Source organism: Rhea americana, unplaced genomic scaffold (genome assembly GCF_003343005.1).
Source record: "Rhea americana isolate MKP2758 unplaced genomic scaffold, rheAme1 scaffold_202, whole genome shotgun sequence".
Lineage (NCBI taxonomy): Eukaryota > Metazoa > Chordata > Aves > Rheiformes > Rheidae > Rhea > Rhea americana.
The window spans coordinates 986482-1003418 of NW_028186173.1; the positions used below are offsets into that span (position 1 = coordinate 986482).

Below are 16937 nucleotides of genomic sequence, written 5' to 3' on the forward strand. Positions count from 1 at the left end.
AGGCGGCGGCGGCGGCGCGGGCGGCGCTGCACTACCGCAACTCGCGGGCCGGCTCGCCCGCCGCGCTGCGGGCGCTGGGCCACGTCCGCAAGGCCTCCGTCAAGGTAGGGACTGCAGACGGCCTCCAAGGCAGCAACTCTGCCAGAGGCGACGGTCCTGCGATCCGTGTAACTCGGACCCCGGCGAGGCTTTCCCGCCCTGGCGACAGGCGGCGGAGAGCCGCGATAAACCCTGCCTTGCACAGGGCTGCGCCTCCGTGTTGTCCCTTCTCACTCGTGCTGTGGTTGGGTTTTGGGGGGTTTTCTACTCAAATGCGCATCCTCTAGGTCACAGCAGCATTCACCTCGTGGAGCCGTGAAAGCACACGCTCTTATTAAGAGAAGCAACTGAACCGCAMCGTTTGCTGAAATTGGGCTACCAGAATAGTTTAGTGGATGGAGATTGCACAGGCTCGTCTTGGCACCCAGCTGTGATTTCATGTGTTCCGGTCATTTAAGTTACTATGGTCCTCCGTTTGGAATTTAACCATCTCTGCTCATTTCTCAGCAGTCAGGTCCCCACATTTTAATGGGGGGAGTTCAAATCCGTGGCAGGTAGGTAGACTGTCTAGGGAAAACCAAATGCAGAGAGAGGGAGAAAATAAAGAGCCACTTTTGCTGGCTTTTTCCTCCTGCCTGGTTGAACAGGGGCYGAAGGGGCACGTCTCACTCTGTGCCTGCTTCTCGCTGCCGTCGTGGCTAGCGGGTGGTTAGAGCAGCTTAACTGGACTCTGGTTTCCGTGTTGACCTGGAATGATATTGCTCTTAAACAGCTATTCAACCTTACTGATGCATTTTGGCATAATAGTGAAAACAGTGGGTTTTTTTTTCTTAAAATCTAGAAATAAATTTGTAAAAGTTAAGAATTTTTTTCATGACAAACACACTTTCTTCCCCTCCTTGCGAAGACTGAAGAAATCCGCTGGTCCGTATCTCCAGATTGAGTACATATTTTAGTTGTATAGTGCCACTTATGAGCCTTCTAAGCAAGTATAATTACGGTCAAGTATTATTATGGTCAAGGTTTTGTAAGTGGAGAATCTCTCCTTCAAAAACCATATAAGCACAGAATTATGTATTAAGCCAAGTTTTTACCAAATCATTAGTCATAAAGGTTTTTTTTTTTTTTGTATTCTTCTATTGAGCAATCGGAGACCAAATAGTGAGTTTATACAAAGTTACAATAGTTTTTTTTTCTTCATTAGAGTTTGCTACCAAGGAAATGCAATGAAACTGCTGAGATATTTTATCAGTGGCTGGTTACTATTCGTAAAGTTATCATGGCAATAAAAATTGTTATTTTTTTCAGTGACACCAATGGGATAAATAACATTGGAGGAAAAATTGCGCATTTTTTCAAATGAGGAGATACTCTAGACAGAAGAGTATTGGCTTAAGTATGAAAGCTTAACTATGTGAAGGGCTTTAAGACCCAGCTGTTACAACTGGGTGTGTGCGGTCAGACTGCTGCGCTGTACCRTGCGACTTCAGGACAGTTGTCGAAAGGCTCAGCAGGCAATCCGTTAAATCAAAGCCACGGTTCTCCTGCTCCAGGAGTGTTGCAGTCTCGTTGAGTGCAAYTATTTCACATGCTCTCATCTTTGGACCGAGAGCAAGAAGAGGAACACGGTTATGTCACTGTGCTTTATCCTTCGTAAGAGCCCAGGCTATAGGAAAGAACAAAATGTTAATACTTGATCAAATGAAGAATGTTAGAACAACAGAAGGGACATCTCTCAGGTAGCTTTACAGTAACTAGAAACTGCAGTGGTTATCACGAGGGATTAGACCCTTCTTTCTGTGCCGCAAGTAACTGATTCTTTCATAAACCTGTAATTCAGAAAGAAACCATTTTTTAAATTATTCTGCTATGCCAAGAATGTCTGTTCATGTAACAGACTGTMATTTTAAATGAGAATAAGCAGATCAGAAGGACAATGTATTTCTGGCTAAAGCACAAACCGGGGGCAGGGGCGAAGGGGCGAATGAGGAAGCAGAGCAGAGATGATAAGGACCTGAACTCAACCTCTCTCCGTTTCCTCCACTCCCTTCACAGCATGATCTGGGCCAATCTGCAGACTTCCTCTTCAGGATGAGATTTTATAAAAGTAGAGCAAGGATCTAAATCAGTTTGTCCTTCTTATCTGCAGTATGTAACTAAGTGTGTGTGCTAAAGGCAGGTGCTGTGCTGATGGCCATGTCCTGTGAATTAAACTCTACTATTTTGCTATTAAGGGCTTCCTGGAAGAAGACATGATAGGAACAGAAAGGCACAAATTTAGATCAGTAAAATATGTACACATTTGTTTAGGATTCTAACCTCCAACATTATGCAAACAGCCAGGATTCTCCTACTGTTTACTCAAGGAGTATTGTATTTAAAAATAAATAAATAATAGGCTAACAAATCAATACTGTTGCTGGAATACAGCAATTTGACTTAAATGCACTCTTTGAAAGGCAACTTGTATTCTCTGTAAAACGCCTTTTTTACATGCTACCTTATGTATGTCCTGTAACAGAAAAACTATGTAACAAAATATACTATGTAAGTAGTGCTAGAATCACTATGATAGTTTAAGGATAAAAGCAGGAATAGGTTGGTGATAAGGGAGAATACCTTTTATTAAACTAATCATTAATGTGAAAGGAACAAACTTTCAGACATAGAAGTGCTTTGAGTTGTATGTCAAAAAGCTTATCTAATAAATCACAGTATAGCATGCCAAGAGACTTTGATTTGCTTATGTCTGATTTAATTAAAGGAGTAACTTAAAAAAATACCAGATGGTTAAACAACACTAAATGTCAATTTACAAGCAAACAGTTATCTATAAATGTAAAATCATCCTCATTATTCTGTCACTCAGACTCCTCCCTCTCAAATGAATATGAAGTTGCTAGAGAGAGACTGATTGATAAAGAGCAGATCATCCAAATACTTTTTTCAGGCTGTGCTCTTGCACTATTAAATGATACACTGGTACTGTTCATAGTAATTAGTATTTTTCAGGACCAGTATTAACCTTCTGTTTTAGCATGCTTGAGAYGAGGGCAGTCTGTGATATCCCACAGACTCAGAATTTAACTGAGCCATTTCTGTCAGGAACAATCAAAGCAAGAACAGTGACAAGTTTTAGCAAATCCAAGAAAATGATACATTTCAAAGGTGTACATTTCTAAGACCTTTCTGATGCTCTGTGCAACAACGGGTGCTTTTGGTCATTTCCTAGCAGCAAGGGGTATTCTCTTATTTTTCCTTACAAGTGCAATTTCTGATGATAGGGTAGCTGAACTGCTGGTAGCTTTGGAGGTGGCAGATTTAGAGGGATGGAGGTGTTTGCAAAGCTCACTTCATTCTGGCCTTACTCCATGAAAGGTGGTATTCCAGAGGGCAAATCAGAGCGGATAAATTAGATTTGTGCTTTGACATGCTGGGTAGAGGAGTCAGCCTCTTTCCAGTCATGGTAGAAAAAACCTAGCAAGATTAGCATCGCTAAGCCTAAATTAGCCTTTGTAATTCCTGTTCTGTTGTAAATCAGTCGGTGAGATGTGATTCATCTATATATTCAAGGGCACTCTGAWAGCCTGTGCAAAAAATACCTCCTTTTGATTTTTTTTTGAAGTTACTCCTTATCAATCTGTCCTGTGAAGGACTTTGACCTGCATTTTTCTTCTTGTGTCTCTCCATGGAGAAAGGCTTTGAACCATTCTTTAACATAAAGGTTATTTATTGTTGTTTTTAAGATCCTTCACACTTGCTGCTAGGATCGGATCAGTGTATCTCATCTGTCCGCTTTCCYGAAGGTACAAGGCCATGAGGTAGCCGTGGAACCCTCGTTTTCCCTCTTCGGTGCTCACAGAGTTACCTTAGTTTATTCTTCGGGAAAGAGAAGCGATTTTGTTAAAGCAGTATCRCTGAGGTCGCTGCATTTTGTGGCATTGAAGTGGAAAGTAACAGCATCCTGTTTATAAAATGGACCAGGCAATATATTTTATAATCTTAACTTTTATGAAGCAGGTTCCCAGTTTGCAGGATCATGTGCTGCATATCATACCATACTACTGCTGAGATCTTCAGACCAGTATTTCCTCAGTTATTGCAATGTTATAGGTACTGCTGCAGATACTGAGTGCTCCCAGGCAGTGGTAGTTCATGAGTACCCTTCTCCCACACCCTCTTTTCTTTGTATCACCCCTATAAGAACCTGATTCTGCAGGGACTTAGAAGTGACTAGCTTATGTACCTATAAAATTATACCTATAAAATGTCTGAGATTGATACTATATATATACATTTAACTGAATGGTTTTTATCCAGCCATAGGCAGACTGGTATGGTTTACCATAGGGTAAACCTGGGTTGTTTGCTATTTTCTAACAAAAAACATGAACAATAAAATTAATGCATTAATGTAGTTTTAAAAAATCACTTAAATATAGGTTGATATGCTGTGTACTCATGACTAGTAAAGCATTTTTAGTTGCTAAGCAACTTTTTTTTTTTTTTTTTTTATTTAGTTTTTTTTTTTTTTTTTTTTTTTTTTTTTTTTTTAGTCAACCAGTGACAGACACTTTTTCTCTAAGGAGTTAACAGAAAAGTAGAGACACAAAATAAGATTTGAATTAATTACTTAAGTTAATGTTCCTTGTTTTCTGATTGATTCAAATGACCTCAGATACTACTTTTAAGAGGGCAGGACTCTTCTTCATGAGTTTGTCGTGGAGTCCCTACTTCAAAAAGAAGGGATACTGTGATGTGTGTCACCATACTGCTGCCTGAGCCATGCATTCAGCAATGATTAAGTTAAAATAAYATGTAAGGCTATAGTTATAATGTGGACAGAACTCTTTTCTCTTCCAGAACATCCCGGGAATTGGTCAYAAATATTACCTGCAGTTCACTACTGAAGACTACAGAACCAGGGTAAGTTTATAGTTCACCATGTTTTTCTCTGATAGCATGTGTTAAACTTCAACATCTTCAAAACAGGATATATTTAACTGTTTCTGTAAATGGATCTTTCACAATAAAAAGACTTATTTTTATGCTTTTACCTGCATGTCCAGTATGGGACATGGCTTGCTCTTAGTATCAACACAGTATTGCGTCTGATCAATCCTCTGCCTTTGTAGAGGTCCAAGCAGCCAAAACCCCTTAGCTCCTTACTTTGCTCAACGCCGGAGAAGCTTGTCTTGTTAGAGTCCCACCAGGCAACTGAGCTCCTGAATGCAACTCTGCAGTGGTCCAAATTCAGTGYTGCAGTATGGTCCTCATTATCTGGATGTAGCTCCTGCTGTGTCCACACGCCAAAATATGAATACCAGACAGTTTTCTTTTTTTAGTTATAACCCCCTCTCCATTCATTCTCTCAGACAGTTGTCATTAGCAATTGTACCGTAGTTATCTGCTCTTCCATTACCGCACATTATATGAAATTCAAATTATTTTCAGAATTTTAATACGAATCATTAGATTGTTTTTGTTTTAAGGCAGAAGTATTGTACAATGAAAGCTTGTGTTATCAGTCAGTATTCTTTCATATTTAAAAAGTTTTGTTAAATCACCTTTTTAGTCTTTTTTTTTAACCTATTTACTTTTCTGTAAAAAATATATCCTTCTAAAGATTTTCTGTGATCCTCATACAGCTTCCTACAAAGTATCTTGTATAGAAATGTAATGTACTTATTACATACATATATTTCACATTAATATCAAGAGCTCTTTTAAAATGTGTTGCATGTAAATAAAATGTTGATTAATAGTAACTTTGAAATTCTACCTTTATAGCAAAATGTTGGGAACTGCCTTGCTACAGTGTTCTATCAGAAGAGAAAATCTCCGCCTGCTGTCACTATCAACTGCCTAGATACCAAAGATGAAAAGCAAATCCAAGAAGAGGACAACACTTTTTACCAAAAAATTAAGCAACAAACCAAACCAATAATTGCAAATGATATTCCAGGTATTTTCTCCCCAAATAATTTTATGTCRTTTCATATCAAAGAGTTTTGGCACTTTTAAGGACAAAGGAAAGGTGCATGCATTTTAAAAAATAAATATATTTTCACAGTAGCACCCTAAAACTATAGAGCTAACTATCCTCCTYCTTTCCCTCCAAAAAAAGTTCTACYTTGCTAAAGATTCTTGAGGAGAAAAACCCCTGCTGGGTTTAGCAAAAGYGTTAGTTAACACAGTGAAGGTGTTTAGAATTTGAAAACAAGCCTATGCAACTCTATATTCAAGTGAATGTAAAACGTCTTCAAGTAATAACAACTGCCTTAACCCACAAATCTTCCTCCACCTGTGGATGGAAATTCACAAAGGGATGATTAACCGAGTTTTCYCATATCAGAAATAGCGCCCTAGTCCCTCTTTTCCTCCTGGGTTAGGYAGTCACCTCCATCCTTGTGGATGCTGGGTTTCTCATCTCCCTAGGGGGAGCCTATGAAYAATGTCTCTTGATAATTTCAGTTCCATCATGCTCTCATACTTCTGCAGTCACAGTAAGTCAGTTCATTCTCTTCCACGTTGAAGATTTTAACATGTCCGAGGGAAGAGTTACTTCCCTGGAGTTGTGCTGTGCTACATTCAAAGGGCTCTGTGGTTTATCATTTGTCTGAAGAACAAGCAAATTCATCATTTTTATATTATTTTCTTTCTCTCTTTCAGATAGCTATGGAAATATTGAGCCTGCTCTTGAGCCAGTGTGGGCTTTGGCTGTTGCTGGCAGCAGTTTCATAATGTGGGAAAAATCAACAGAGAACTTGAGTTACTCCATGGCACAAGTCAAGTCTGTGAAGCAGTGGGTAAGCCAAGTAGAAATTACAAGTCTATGTTACAGAAATCAACACTGTCTACCAAGCAACAGAAAATAAAACAGCCATCGACAGCTCACACTTTCTGTAATATCTGTGATTCTTCAGTAGCCTAGTGGCTTCACATACAAGTATCTCAATCAGAATAAGTTATTTAGTCCAGAGTTTGGTAGAAAACGTTATTCATTTGGACAAAATTCTGTTTTGTTTGAATRAGCAAATCTATTGGCTTCTGCAGGATTAATCAGAGGATTTGAACATGTGGTCCTGCAATTCATCACCCTCACACTAAGTCACTAAGTCATTCCTAGTGTTCTTTGCCTTCCTAGCTGAGCTCAAAGGAAGCATCAATTTAATATGRTATCAGCCCTCTCGGAGAACATATTGCACAGCTGCAGCATATAGAATAGGAGTTTCCAAGGGTTTGTTTCTGCCTCAGTCATCTGTGATCTATAAATAGTGTGCTATTTATAGCTTTTGCTATTGCTTCTTACTCCAAGTTATTTAGAATGATATTTTTTTCAGAAAGAGATTAATAGAATTCTCAAATTCATTCAAGGGTTAACTTAAGTAATAAGCATCTGAGTAAGCCTAGTTTCATGTCAGAGTACAGTCAGACTCCAAACTCACACTCCAGTTAGTGTCGTCAAACAGAAATTGTTCCCAGTTCCCCTCCTCTCCACATACAAAACCTATCTTATTCCAGCCAACTATCATAGGCTTCTCGAGCCCTTTTTTAGCCCTCTCCCTTGTTAAGCTAAATATAGTCAATTAAATTGGAGTAGGTACTATACTTAACAATATAACTTTGTGTTCTTGGTTGCTTTTTCCTTTGTTACATATCCAGATAAGGAAAGATGATTCTATTGAGTTTGACTACACTGTCTTACTTCATGAAATTCCAACACAGGTAAGAAAGCATGTATGTGTAATACCTACCTTCATCAACAGAGAAGCAACAAAAAGATCATAAAGATAACCTTTTTTCTTTTCTTCCTAAATCTGTTCTCCAGGAAATGATTTTATGCCACATGCGTGYCATTTGGCTTCCTGGTCGCACTCTGAAAGTGAAGCCCTTCTGTGCTTCAGAGAATCAGTGGTTTGAAGAGGCATCTGGAATGGAATCTGGATCAGCTGCTGGAATTTTACAGGAAAAAGAAGAAAAATTTTAAAAGAGATTGTCAGTTTTGTCATTAAATGAGAAAACCCTTCTGTTAACAAACCCAGAGTTGTGATAACTTCTCTATACAAGTCACACTACAGTGACTTTAGATGCTTTCACTAGTCTGTTTTGTTCCAGAATGAATTTCTGTAATTTCTTCGAGGGTAAAAGCTCACATGTTCTAGAGAGCTACCTAAAAAAATTTTGCTACTATATACGTGCATAGATATACATACACAGGCTGATTTTATGCGACTATGTTACTTATATTAACATAGTTTGGGAACAAAGTTAATATATTTGGATAAAAATCCTGAGAAAAACATTAATCTGTCACTATGAGAAATACTTTAAATTTTTTTTTTGATTTTTGGATAGATACATTATTTGCTAATTTTTAACTTTAATCTCCAATAAACAAATACCATTACACACAGTGGAGGTTGGGTTTTCTTTTATGACTCACTGGTTGAGCATAGCTTTCCATCTTCTCCCAGTATCTGGCCACTGAAAGGATGTGAACCAGTGGAGGCAGCGAAACCTCTCCCCACAAGGCCCTATACAAGCCATTGGCCAGAGCCTGCATGATCCACAGATGGCCCAAGTCCTTCTGGCGCACAGCTCTTCTCTGCTGCGTAGCTTAGAAAAAAAGGAAGCTTCTCTTCTCATATTTGTGAAGTCAACTTAGAATATATTGCTATAAGGAAAACATATTTTGTTGTCTCCCCACGTCTGCCACCAGTCTACAACACCGCAAGGGAAGTGTTTGTCAAAACGAAACTTGCATCTTTTTGTCTGTTTACAATTTAGACAAGAGTTCTAGCTGCTAAGCAAAGATGGACAGAACAGCAAAGACTTTGTACAGATAAATTTCCACATTTGGGTTTGGCTGAGGAATAGCCCACTGTCAGAATATCCAGTCAATCAGATACTGTATTTTAATGACTGCCATGTCTTTTACCCATCCTAAATACAACAAAGTTTTATTACAATAACATCTTTTTGTCCTTTCACACCAAATTCTCCATTCTGGGTTTAGGGCAACTCCCACACCCCAAATGTACTCCCCCACCTTTGCTCCCTAAGATTATGCCACACTATTTTGAGGAGTTGTTTTTTTTTTTTTCCCTTAACAATAATTTCTATCAGGACAAATTAACTCCATGTAATAAGTATGCCTTACTTAGGGAAGCAGGAGATGGTCTCTGCTTCTGGGATGGTTATTTTCTACAACTTGTAGTAYTCTAGGCTACCAGTGATCTGTAACCAGTAATGATGATTAAGATACTTAACATTAAAGCTTTAATTAGCTGGGGGGATGGATAAACTGTGTGATCTTGATAACCTAAAATAATTTAGGCATTTTATACAACCGTATTAGTCTCTGATATACTGACTGAAGCTTTTTATATCAGCACATAACACATTAAAATAAATTCAGTAAAACAGAATTTCACATACTCTGTATTTTCTTTTTTGCTGGCAAAACATGTAATCAGAGCTTTTAATGACAACTTCAATAGGAAATTAATAATACAAATTTTTAGAATTTAAACAAGAAAATAATAGAGATTTTGCACACTGGAGCTCTATTTTAGCAATATATTGAGCTATAAGATTAGCTTCCTTACTTTGTTTCTGCCACTGCTTTCTGGACCCAGAACAGAGAATGACGTGTTTCCAACTTGACAAGTCAGTGTAACTTAGACTCCAAGTAAGCAGCACAACCTTTTTATCAGTTAAGAAAYTGCACAATCCTGACTTCTGCAGAAGTACCAATCCAGCTGAAATTCAATGGCAAAATTTCCATCAAAGTCTTTAGGGCCAAGATTTCAGTCAGTGGATCAAGATCTGAAATTATCTATGCAGGTTTTACTCGAGCAAAATTCAATTACCATTATTAAATTGTTAACAGTAAACATTATCTGAGTCAAGACTCCACTTGGTTCACACTGAATTCTTCATGCGAAGAAACTGCAATGAGAATATCTGCAGGAGATTGGATACAAACAAGAGAAGAAAGTTCTGTTCCATAACTTCACTGCTAAGAAATCAACTAAATCAGATACACTACCCATGTTACTGAAAACTTTATTAAAAAAAATGAAAAGAAATATGAAGAAACAAGGTCTAGGACACCCCAAAAATGACTGCCCTTGTTCCATGCTCCTMACTGTCTCAGGTTGCTGCTGCTACAACCCCTCCATCTTTCCCAGTCCCCTTTAGGCTCTTGCCAGTGCTTCCTTCCGTGCTTCCCCTGTCTCTGGCTCTCCACTTGTCCTCCCTCCTACCTGTTGTTTTTTCTCCCTYTCATTTTAGTGTAGTAGACCATACTGTGGCTCAGTTGTACCTATGYTGTGCTCCTCTGAGTGCAGGCTCATCGTCCATGTTAGATTTGAAGAGAACTAGCACGCATCTGGCAGAACCAGAGCCAAGATTTCACATCATGACTGACCTCTAAAAAGTATAACATAAAAGTGAAAAATACAACTAAAATAACTATTTCATTTCTTTCTTTGCAGTTGCATTCATACTGCTTTTATAAGCCCTCTTTGAGTTTTGGCAAAGGTGTGGTAATATTTGTTTGCTTAAGAAAATTCCTAAATGAAAGAGAACCTGCAGGGCTTTCCTTAAAACTAGTTCCAGCTGAAATTTTTTCACAAAAATAATGCTACGGATGTAAGGAAAACAAGAAGGAATTGGCCCCAAGCAACATGATACACATGCACAACCTTAAGCCCATGCTTAGTTAATATTTATGTGCCCCTGACAAATCTCTGACACTGCACTTACTTGAAGTTTAAAATGAATAATTTTCACTTTCTTTCTATGAGGACTGAGACAAAAAAACACAGCCGTTACAGTTCTGTCCGTGTCTGGTAAACATCAACCACAATCCTGTGCCAGGAATGCAGTTGGTTTTGAACTGGAACTTCATACCCTATCTGCTTACTGGAAATCTGCAAAAATGCTGTAAGCAGAGTAAGTCAGGAAGAGAAAGCACGCAAGGAAAATTCACAGAACATCTTTCAGTAATAACATTAAAAAAAAAATGGTATCTTCTCTCTCTCATTTAACTGTAACAGCCTCAATTTTTCTCTGTATTGTAAGTGAAGAATATCTAACTAAGTGATTCTCAAGATGAGCATCAACAGGAACATGATCTCTTGATTTTAAGATTCTGGAAAAGGAATCCTTTTGTTTGGTTTTATGACAAAGAGATCTTTTTAGGAAGGTAGAGCACCTGGAGCCAAGTAAGCAACATATACATAAATTCATATTGCTCATAGTTTAGAAAAGAGTTTACTTCTATGTAAATTCTTGTCAACTTTTTTCAAACGCATTGTACCATCTGTGGTAAGCAGATTTGGTGAAACGCCAGTTCCGCTAACAGGTGAATTTGTTCATTCATTCATTATGACTTTGGAGGATCTTAAACATTGTTCCTGAAGGAGGAAAAGAAAATACCRGCATTTTTTTTTACTAGACTATATGCTCTAAGTGAATTGCAGGACCAAACAATCTGTGCTTGGAGCATCTGAGTGAAAACTACTGACCATATTAGATGAGAATTCATCCCCTGTGCCTATCAGGCAGTTAACATTTAGTCTCCTAAACTAGGATTTTTAATCTTTCAAAAACAGAGAAACAGTAACTAGCCTAATTACACAACAATATTTTATCAAGTAAAAAAATAAAATTATTTTAATACAAATGGATTGAGACAAATTTCAAAACAAATTATCAATGTTATCATGTTTATATATTTTGTTAATGAGTGGCATCTACAAGCAACCAATTCAGTTGCAATCTTCCAGTGACTTCTAAGAATACCATACATTACAACGTAATGAAGTCCCACTGCAGTCCATATGTATCCAGCCAGCCTCCATCTCTTCTATCACCTGGGCAATTGAGCTTTAGAGAAGATTGTGAAAAACTGTTCAATGCACTCAAAAGGAAGAAAGTCAGCTCTTAGCTTTGCCCTTTTTTGCAGGAAGTCGTCCTGTTGCCTCAAGGTATTTGTTTATTATTTCTTCTTGGGTACTGGGCAAACACGGCTGATATTTACTGTATTCCATTGTATATTCACCCTTTCCCTGAAAAGTTGGAAAAAGAATAAGAAAAGAAGTTAGGATGCTAAACAAGTAACTATTTTGCACATGGCTACACCATCATCTATGAAGTAAACATGCAACAATAATTTACAATGAAGCATACAGACTATATTGAAGCATGTAGTTATGAGATACAAAAATAAACAGTATCTGAACATTGTTTCTTTGATACAAGATTATAATACTGCCTGTAGTTTCCATCCCAGTGTAGCAATTTTGCTGAAAACCAGAGAATGATTATGATATTAGCAACAATCCATTCAAAATGCTCACAGAATACAGGTACTTCTATATCACCAAAGAAGGGAAACAGTTAATTATTAGTAAAACACAAAGAAAATGCCTCATTGGATTCAWATGCACGGAGGAATTCAATCAATGTATAACCTTAGAAATGTATATTGTTAAAAAGGACACCTTATTAATGCAAGCACTTCTTTCAAAAATCTCTTTAACTTGCAGACATCTGAAACTGAATGTTGGAGTATGCAAAAAATTTTCCAACMTGTGAATTTGATACCTTTACTAGTATTTACCACTTTTAATTATTTAAGACTTATCTCCTTCCTCCCCAAAGTATAAGAATTTAATACCTTTATTGGTATTTACCATTTTTAATTATTTAAGACTTATCTCCTTCCTCCCCAAAGTATAAAAGAAATCTTTAGCCTGAAACGACATAGCTAGCGATAACTAAAATATTTAAAAAGTAGTTAAAGTAACAGTAATAACTCTAAGGTTATTCTCCTATTCTGCATTTGTATTTTGATTTTTATCTCCTTTAAAACTGCTTATGTATAGGATGATGCAAATAAACACACTTGATCTATGCAAATAAATACATTATAGCAAAAAAACCCACTGAAAGTACTTACCTCTGTACAAGACCTCAGCTCAGTGGCATATCCAAACATATCATTCAGTGGCACCTAAAACCATACATATTAAGCATATTATTCTTCTAGTAAGAGCAATTAGTTTTTCGACTAATTCTTGGTTACCATCCAATTAATCTTTATTATGATATAAAGAGCCAGTTTGTAAAATCTGGTGTTCTTGGTAAACAGTACCGATTTTCTTAACTTTTTCAGTAAGTGTTCCTTTTTCAACTAATGAATATTCATGAGTGAAGGTATACTCAGCAGGAAAACCCCAAAGATCTCAGAGTTAGAATACACCAGTTATTGGAATATYTCAAAGACAGTAATCTGCATTATCAAGCAAGAGATCATGATGCTAGAAACTCAAGACTCTAGCTTTTAAACACACTATACTTTTCAAAATAGGAATGACTCAGCATGCGGTTTGTCATTAGCTCAGCTTTGCTGAGATGATTTACCCCACAACCATTTTAGAAATACATTTCATATGACCTAATACGAAAATGAATGCATTTTACAAGGGACACTAAAGGCTTGGAAGGCAATCACTGCATGCATCTCCAATTATTAATGTCTCCAGTTAACAGCTGAAGAAAGATAGCTGACAAATGATTTCCCCTCTTAACTTTGTGCATCTGTATTGCTGCACAGAGTTTGTTTCACTTCACTATGAAATAGTACAGCTGCCGAATCTGGCTCATTAAAGGGGTCCTAGTAAACAACTGAAGCACGGGTATGGGGAGTCAATGCAGTGAATAGAGCATTATGCTGAACTGCAAGAAACCTGAGTTCTGTTCCCTTCTCTGCCCCATAAGGTTTTAGGTTAGTCAGTTGGTTTCTCTGAAGCAAGACAGATTTATAATAGGCTTATGTTGCACTATATACATTGTGTATACATACATACATTGCATTGTAATATTATGTTTATATTGCACTGCTGAGTTGAAAATTAATGTTATACATATCCATTGAGTAACTTGGCTGTAAGTTTTAATATATATTAATAAGAAAAACAGCAATGGAGTTAAATGGCAACACAGGAAGAGAAAGAAAAAAGGATCAAGAACCAGTTAACAACACACACCTCAGCATAAAGAGTAAAGTAATCATCTGTGCCATCTTGTCCTGTGATCACTCCATGACGGCGATTAATGCCAGCTATCACTGCTCCTTGGAATTCAATGGGTGCCATCACCTCCACTGCCATAATGGGTTCAAGTATACGCACAGAAGCATTTTCCATAGCTGGAAGGAAAAGAAAAAAAAAAACCCATGAATAAAAATACTTATAACTCTTATGCCTACCTAGTTCATGCACATTAAATGATCTTTAATTCAGCCTTGCAAGAAACCAAAGTGCTGCTACAGAATTAAGAGTGGTGAGGCCAGAAGTAACAGCTATGGCAACACGTTTCCCATTAGACCCATGACCATAACAGGGAACAGTAATGCATTACTCATGGAAGTTGTGTTTTGCAAGACCGTATAAATTAACTTTCAGCTAAATTCACATGCAGCTAAACAAACTAGAAAACAAGCCTGGTATCATGCAAGATACTCCTGTGCACAGCAATGAAGTGTCTTTGTGGCTAATGCTGAATGTTTCTTACATCAGTGGGGAAAACGATACTACTGTTTTAGAATTCTACCTCCYCTACCTCCTATTTCAGAGACCATAATGCTGAGAGGCATGCAGTTTGACAGAACGTTGTTTTGTTATCTCTATAAAGATTAAGCTGTTCATACTTCYTGTAGCTGTATAAAGGAACCAAGCAACCCTTTTTCTTAGATCACAGTAAAGAATTAGATTGCCTTCCTCAAAATTTCTATGAATTCTTGCATTCATTCTGCACTACATAACTGGCCATCAAACTTTGAATGTATGCATAGATACACCAGGCAACAAATGAAGAAAATTAGGCTGTTTAATTTGGCTCCAACAATAAAAAAATCCAGCAGGACTGCATGCTCAAATGACTAGCTTTATACCTTGCTTTAGAGCTCCTTCTCCTGCTCTGATGAAAGAGATTTCATTAGAATCCACCATGTGATGTGCACCATCTTCCAGGACAAACCGAACTCCAGATATCCTGTGCCCTGACACCGGACCTTTTTCACAGGCATCTCGGAATCCCTGTCAAATAACATCTCAAAGTTAGCAGCACTCAAACAAAATGAAGATCTAAAAACAGCAGCATTAACAACAGCCTATAAAAGATATTAAACAAAACACTTTTAACAACAATCACACATCTGGACAATGAACATTCTTGTTTGGTAAGATGACATCAAAATACAACATAGTAGGGAAACTTTTCACTCTCAAGCATTTGAAAATTTTTTACTGTTGTTCTTCAATTTGATATCATCTTAAGAACAGAAATCAGATTAGAAGTTGAAAAATGTGTTCAGTATTTTGTTTTGTTAGTGAAGTCTGTGAACAATAACTGAAAGGCTCTTGGTGGAGAGCAACTACTTTAACTACTTGACTGCAGAACAAAATTCTTTAAGATTACAAGTTTTTCCATTGTTTGGCAAAAATTGGTAAGTGTTGCATCACAGAAGACGATAGAATTCTTTTAGTTTAATTATTATAAGAATCCAAAGATGGTGCTAAGATGGTGACAAAGAGGCATTATTTAAATCTGCATGGGATCAATTAAACAGTTTGTGAACAGAGGCAGATATAGAAGAAGCCCCAGAGGAGGGGAAAAAAAAAGAATACTGGGTTATTTATTGGGAAATCTAACTTAACTGCAGTTTCTTACATAAGTGTTTTCTGAGAAATAACAAAAAAAATCATGTAACATATTTCAAAATTAGAGACTAGGATCAAGTGACCACAATCAAAAGCAGAAGAATTAAAAAGCAGGTTCCAAGAAGGAGGTTTGTTTTACTGTAAGAAAGGAAAGCCTACCTTTTGTATAGAGGCATTGCTACGGAAACAGAGCTAAGAACAYGCTAGTAAAGAAAACAAACAGTCACTTCTAAATTAAGTGGAAAACTTAGGAATGTAAGATATTAAGCAAAAACACACAAAGTTGATTTTGCTTCTACTGAAGTAATGGGAAAAGTCTCCTTGCCTGGGGTAAGACAAACATAGTACATATTGACAGCATAGCAGGAAAAAGACAAGAATCAATACTCCTTAGGTCCTACACACACACACGCACAAATCACAGAATGCTCCGCACCTTTTCAACAGCAGGCACGAACTGTTTTGGAATATTTGTGCCAATAGTTCTGTCTTCGAATTCCAACTTTGTGTAGTCCTCTGGATCCAGAGGCTCAAGAACTCCTATAACTTTACCATACTGGCCTGCCCCACCGGTCTGTTTCTTGTGTGTAAATTCAAACCTAAAAACAAACAAGCAAACCCAGAGCACCATGTTACTCGTTACACGAACGATGCTTTCATCCCATTTTTTACAGCAAAAATTCTCATACTGCAGTTTCCTTTATTCCGTGTAGCTACACTTAACYAAAAGGGCTAAATACCATAACAGTGACTGAAAGAATAGTTGAGAATATTTATTTAGCTTGTCTTAAGAGGAGTTCTAATCCTTCTGAACTCCTCTCATTTCAGTACTTCCTTAAGAGAAGGAAAACATTTCTTCATCTTGCGAGCTAGAAACTGGGTGATTGTGATGATGTAATCTCAAAGAAAAAAAAAACAAACTCAGAAAAGGAAACTCCCCAGAAACCTCCCTTGTGTGCAGCAAACAACGCTAATATTGCCTGCTCACCTTTAGACTTGTCTCTTTGATGACTTAAGAGCAAGATTTTTTTTTTTAATCTCCTCCCATGTTCACCATCTCCTCCTGCAAAGTATTCTGACAACAGCACTTTAACTGGACAAACTGAACCAGAGAGGAAAACCTTGAGAACGTGAATTACTGTGTATCTGGGTGTATATATA

General features: G+C 37.5%; 2 protein-coding genes across 2 annotated transcripts in view; one reads left to right on the forward strand and one right to left on the reverse strand.

Annotated features, from left to right (window-relative positions):
- Positions 1-2: 2 nt before the first annotated feature.
- RARRES1 (retinoic acid receptor responder 1) lies at positions 3-9468 on the forward strand (the record flags this gene model as incomplete). Its single annotated transcript, XM_085304078.1, has 6 exons — positions 3-104; positions 4903-4965; positions 5830-6004; positions 6712-6848; positions 7705-7767; positions 7871-9468. Coding segments are annotated over 6 exons (699 nt in total), but the record flags the coding sequence as incomplete, so codon positions are not given.
- A 2-nt stretch (positions 9469-9470) lies between these two features.
- The window catches only part of GFM1 (G elongation factor mitochondrial 1), a 30982-nt gene continuing 23515 nt past the window's right edge, over positions 9471-16937 (reverse strand). The window contains exons 14-18 of the mRNA XM_085304079.1: positions 16213-16375; positions 15008-15152; positions 14103-14263; positions 13013-13066; positions 9471-12119 (exon numbers count right to left, since the gene is read on the reverse strand). Of these exons, the coding sequence (XP_085160205.1) occupies positions 11988-12119; positions 13013-13066; positions 14103-14263; positions 15008-15152; positions 16213-16375 (655 nt within the window). The 3' untranslated portion in view covers positions 9471-11987. The remainder of the gene's footprint in view (positions 12120-13012; positions 13067-14102; positions 14264-15007; positions 15153-16212; positions 16376-16937) is intronic.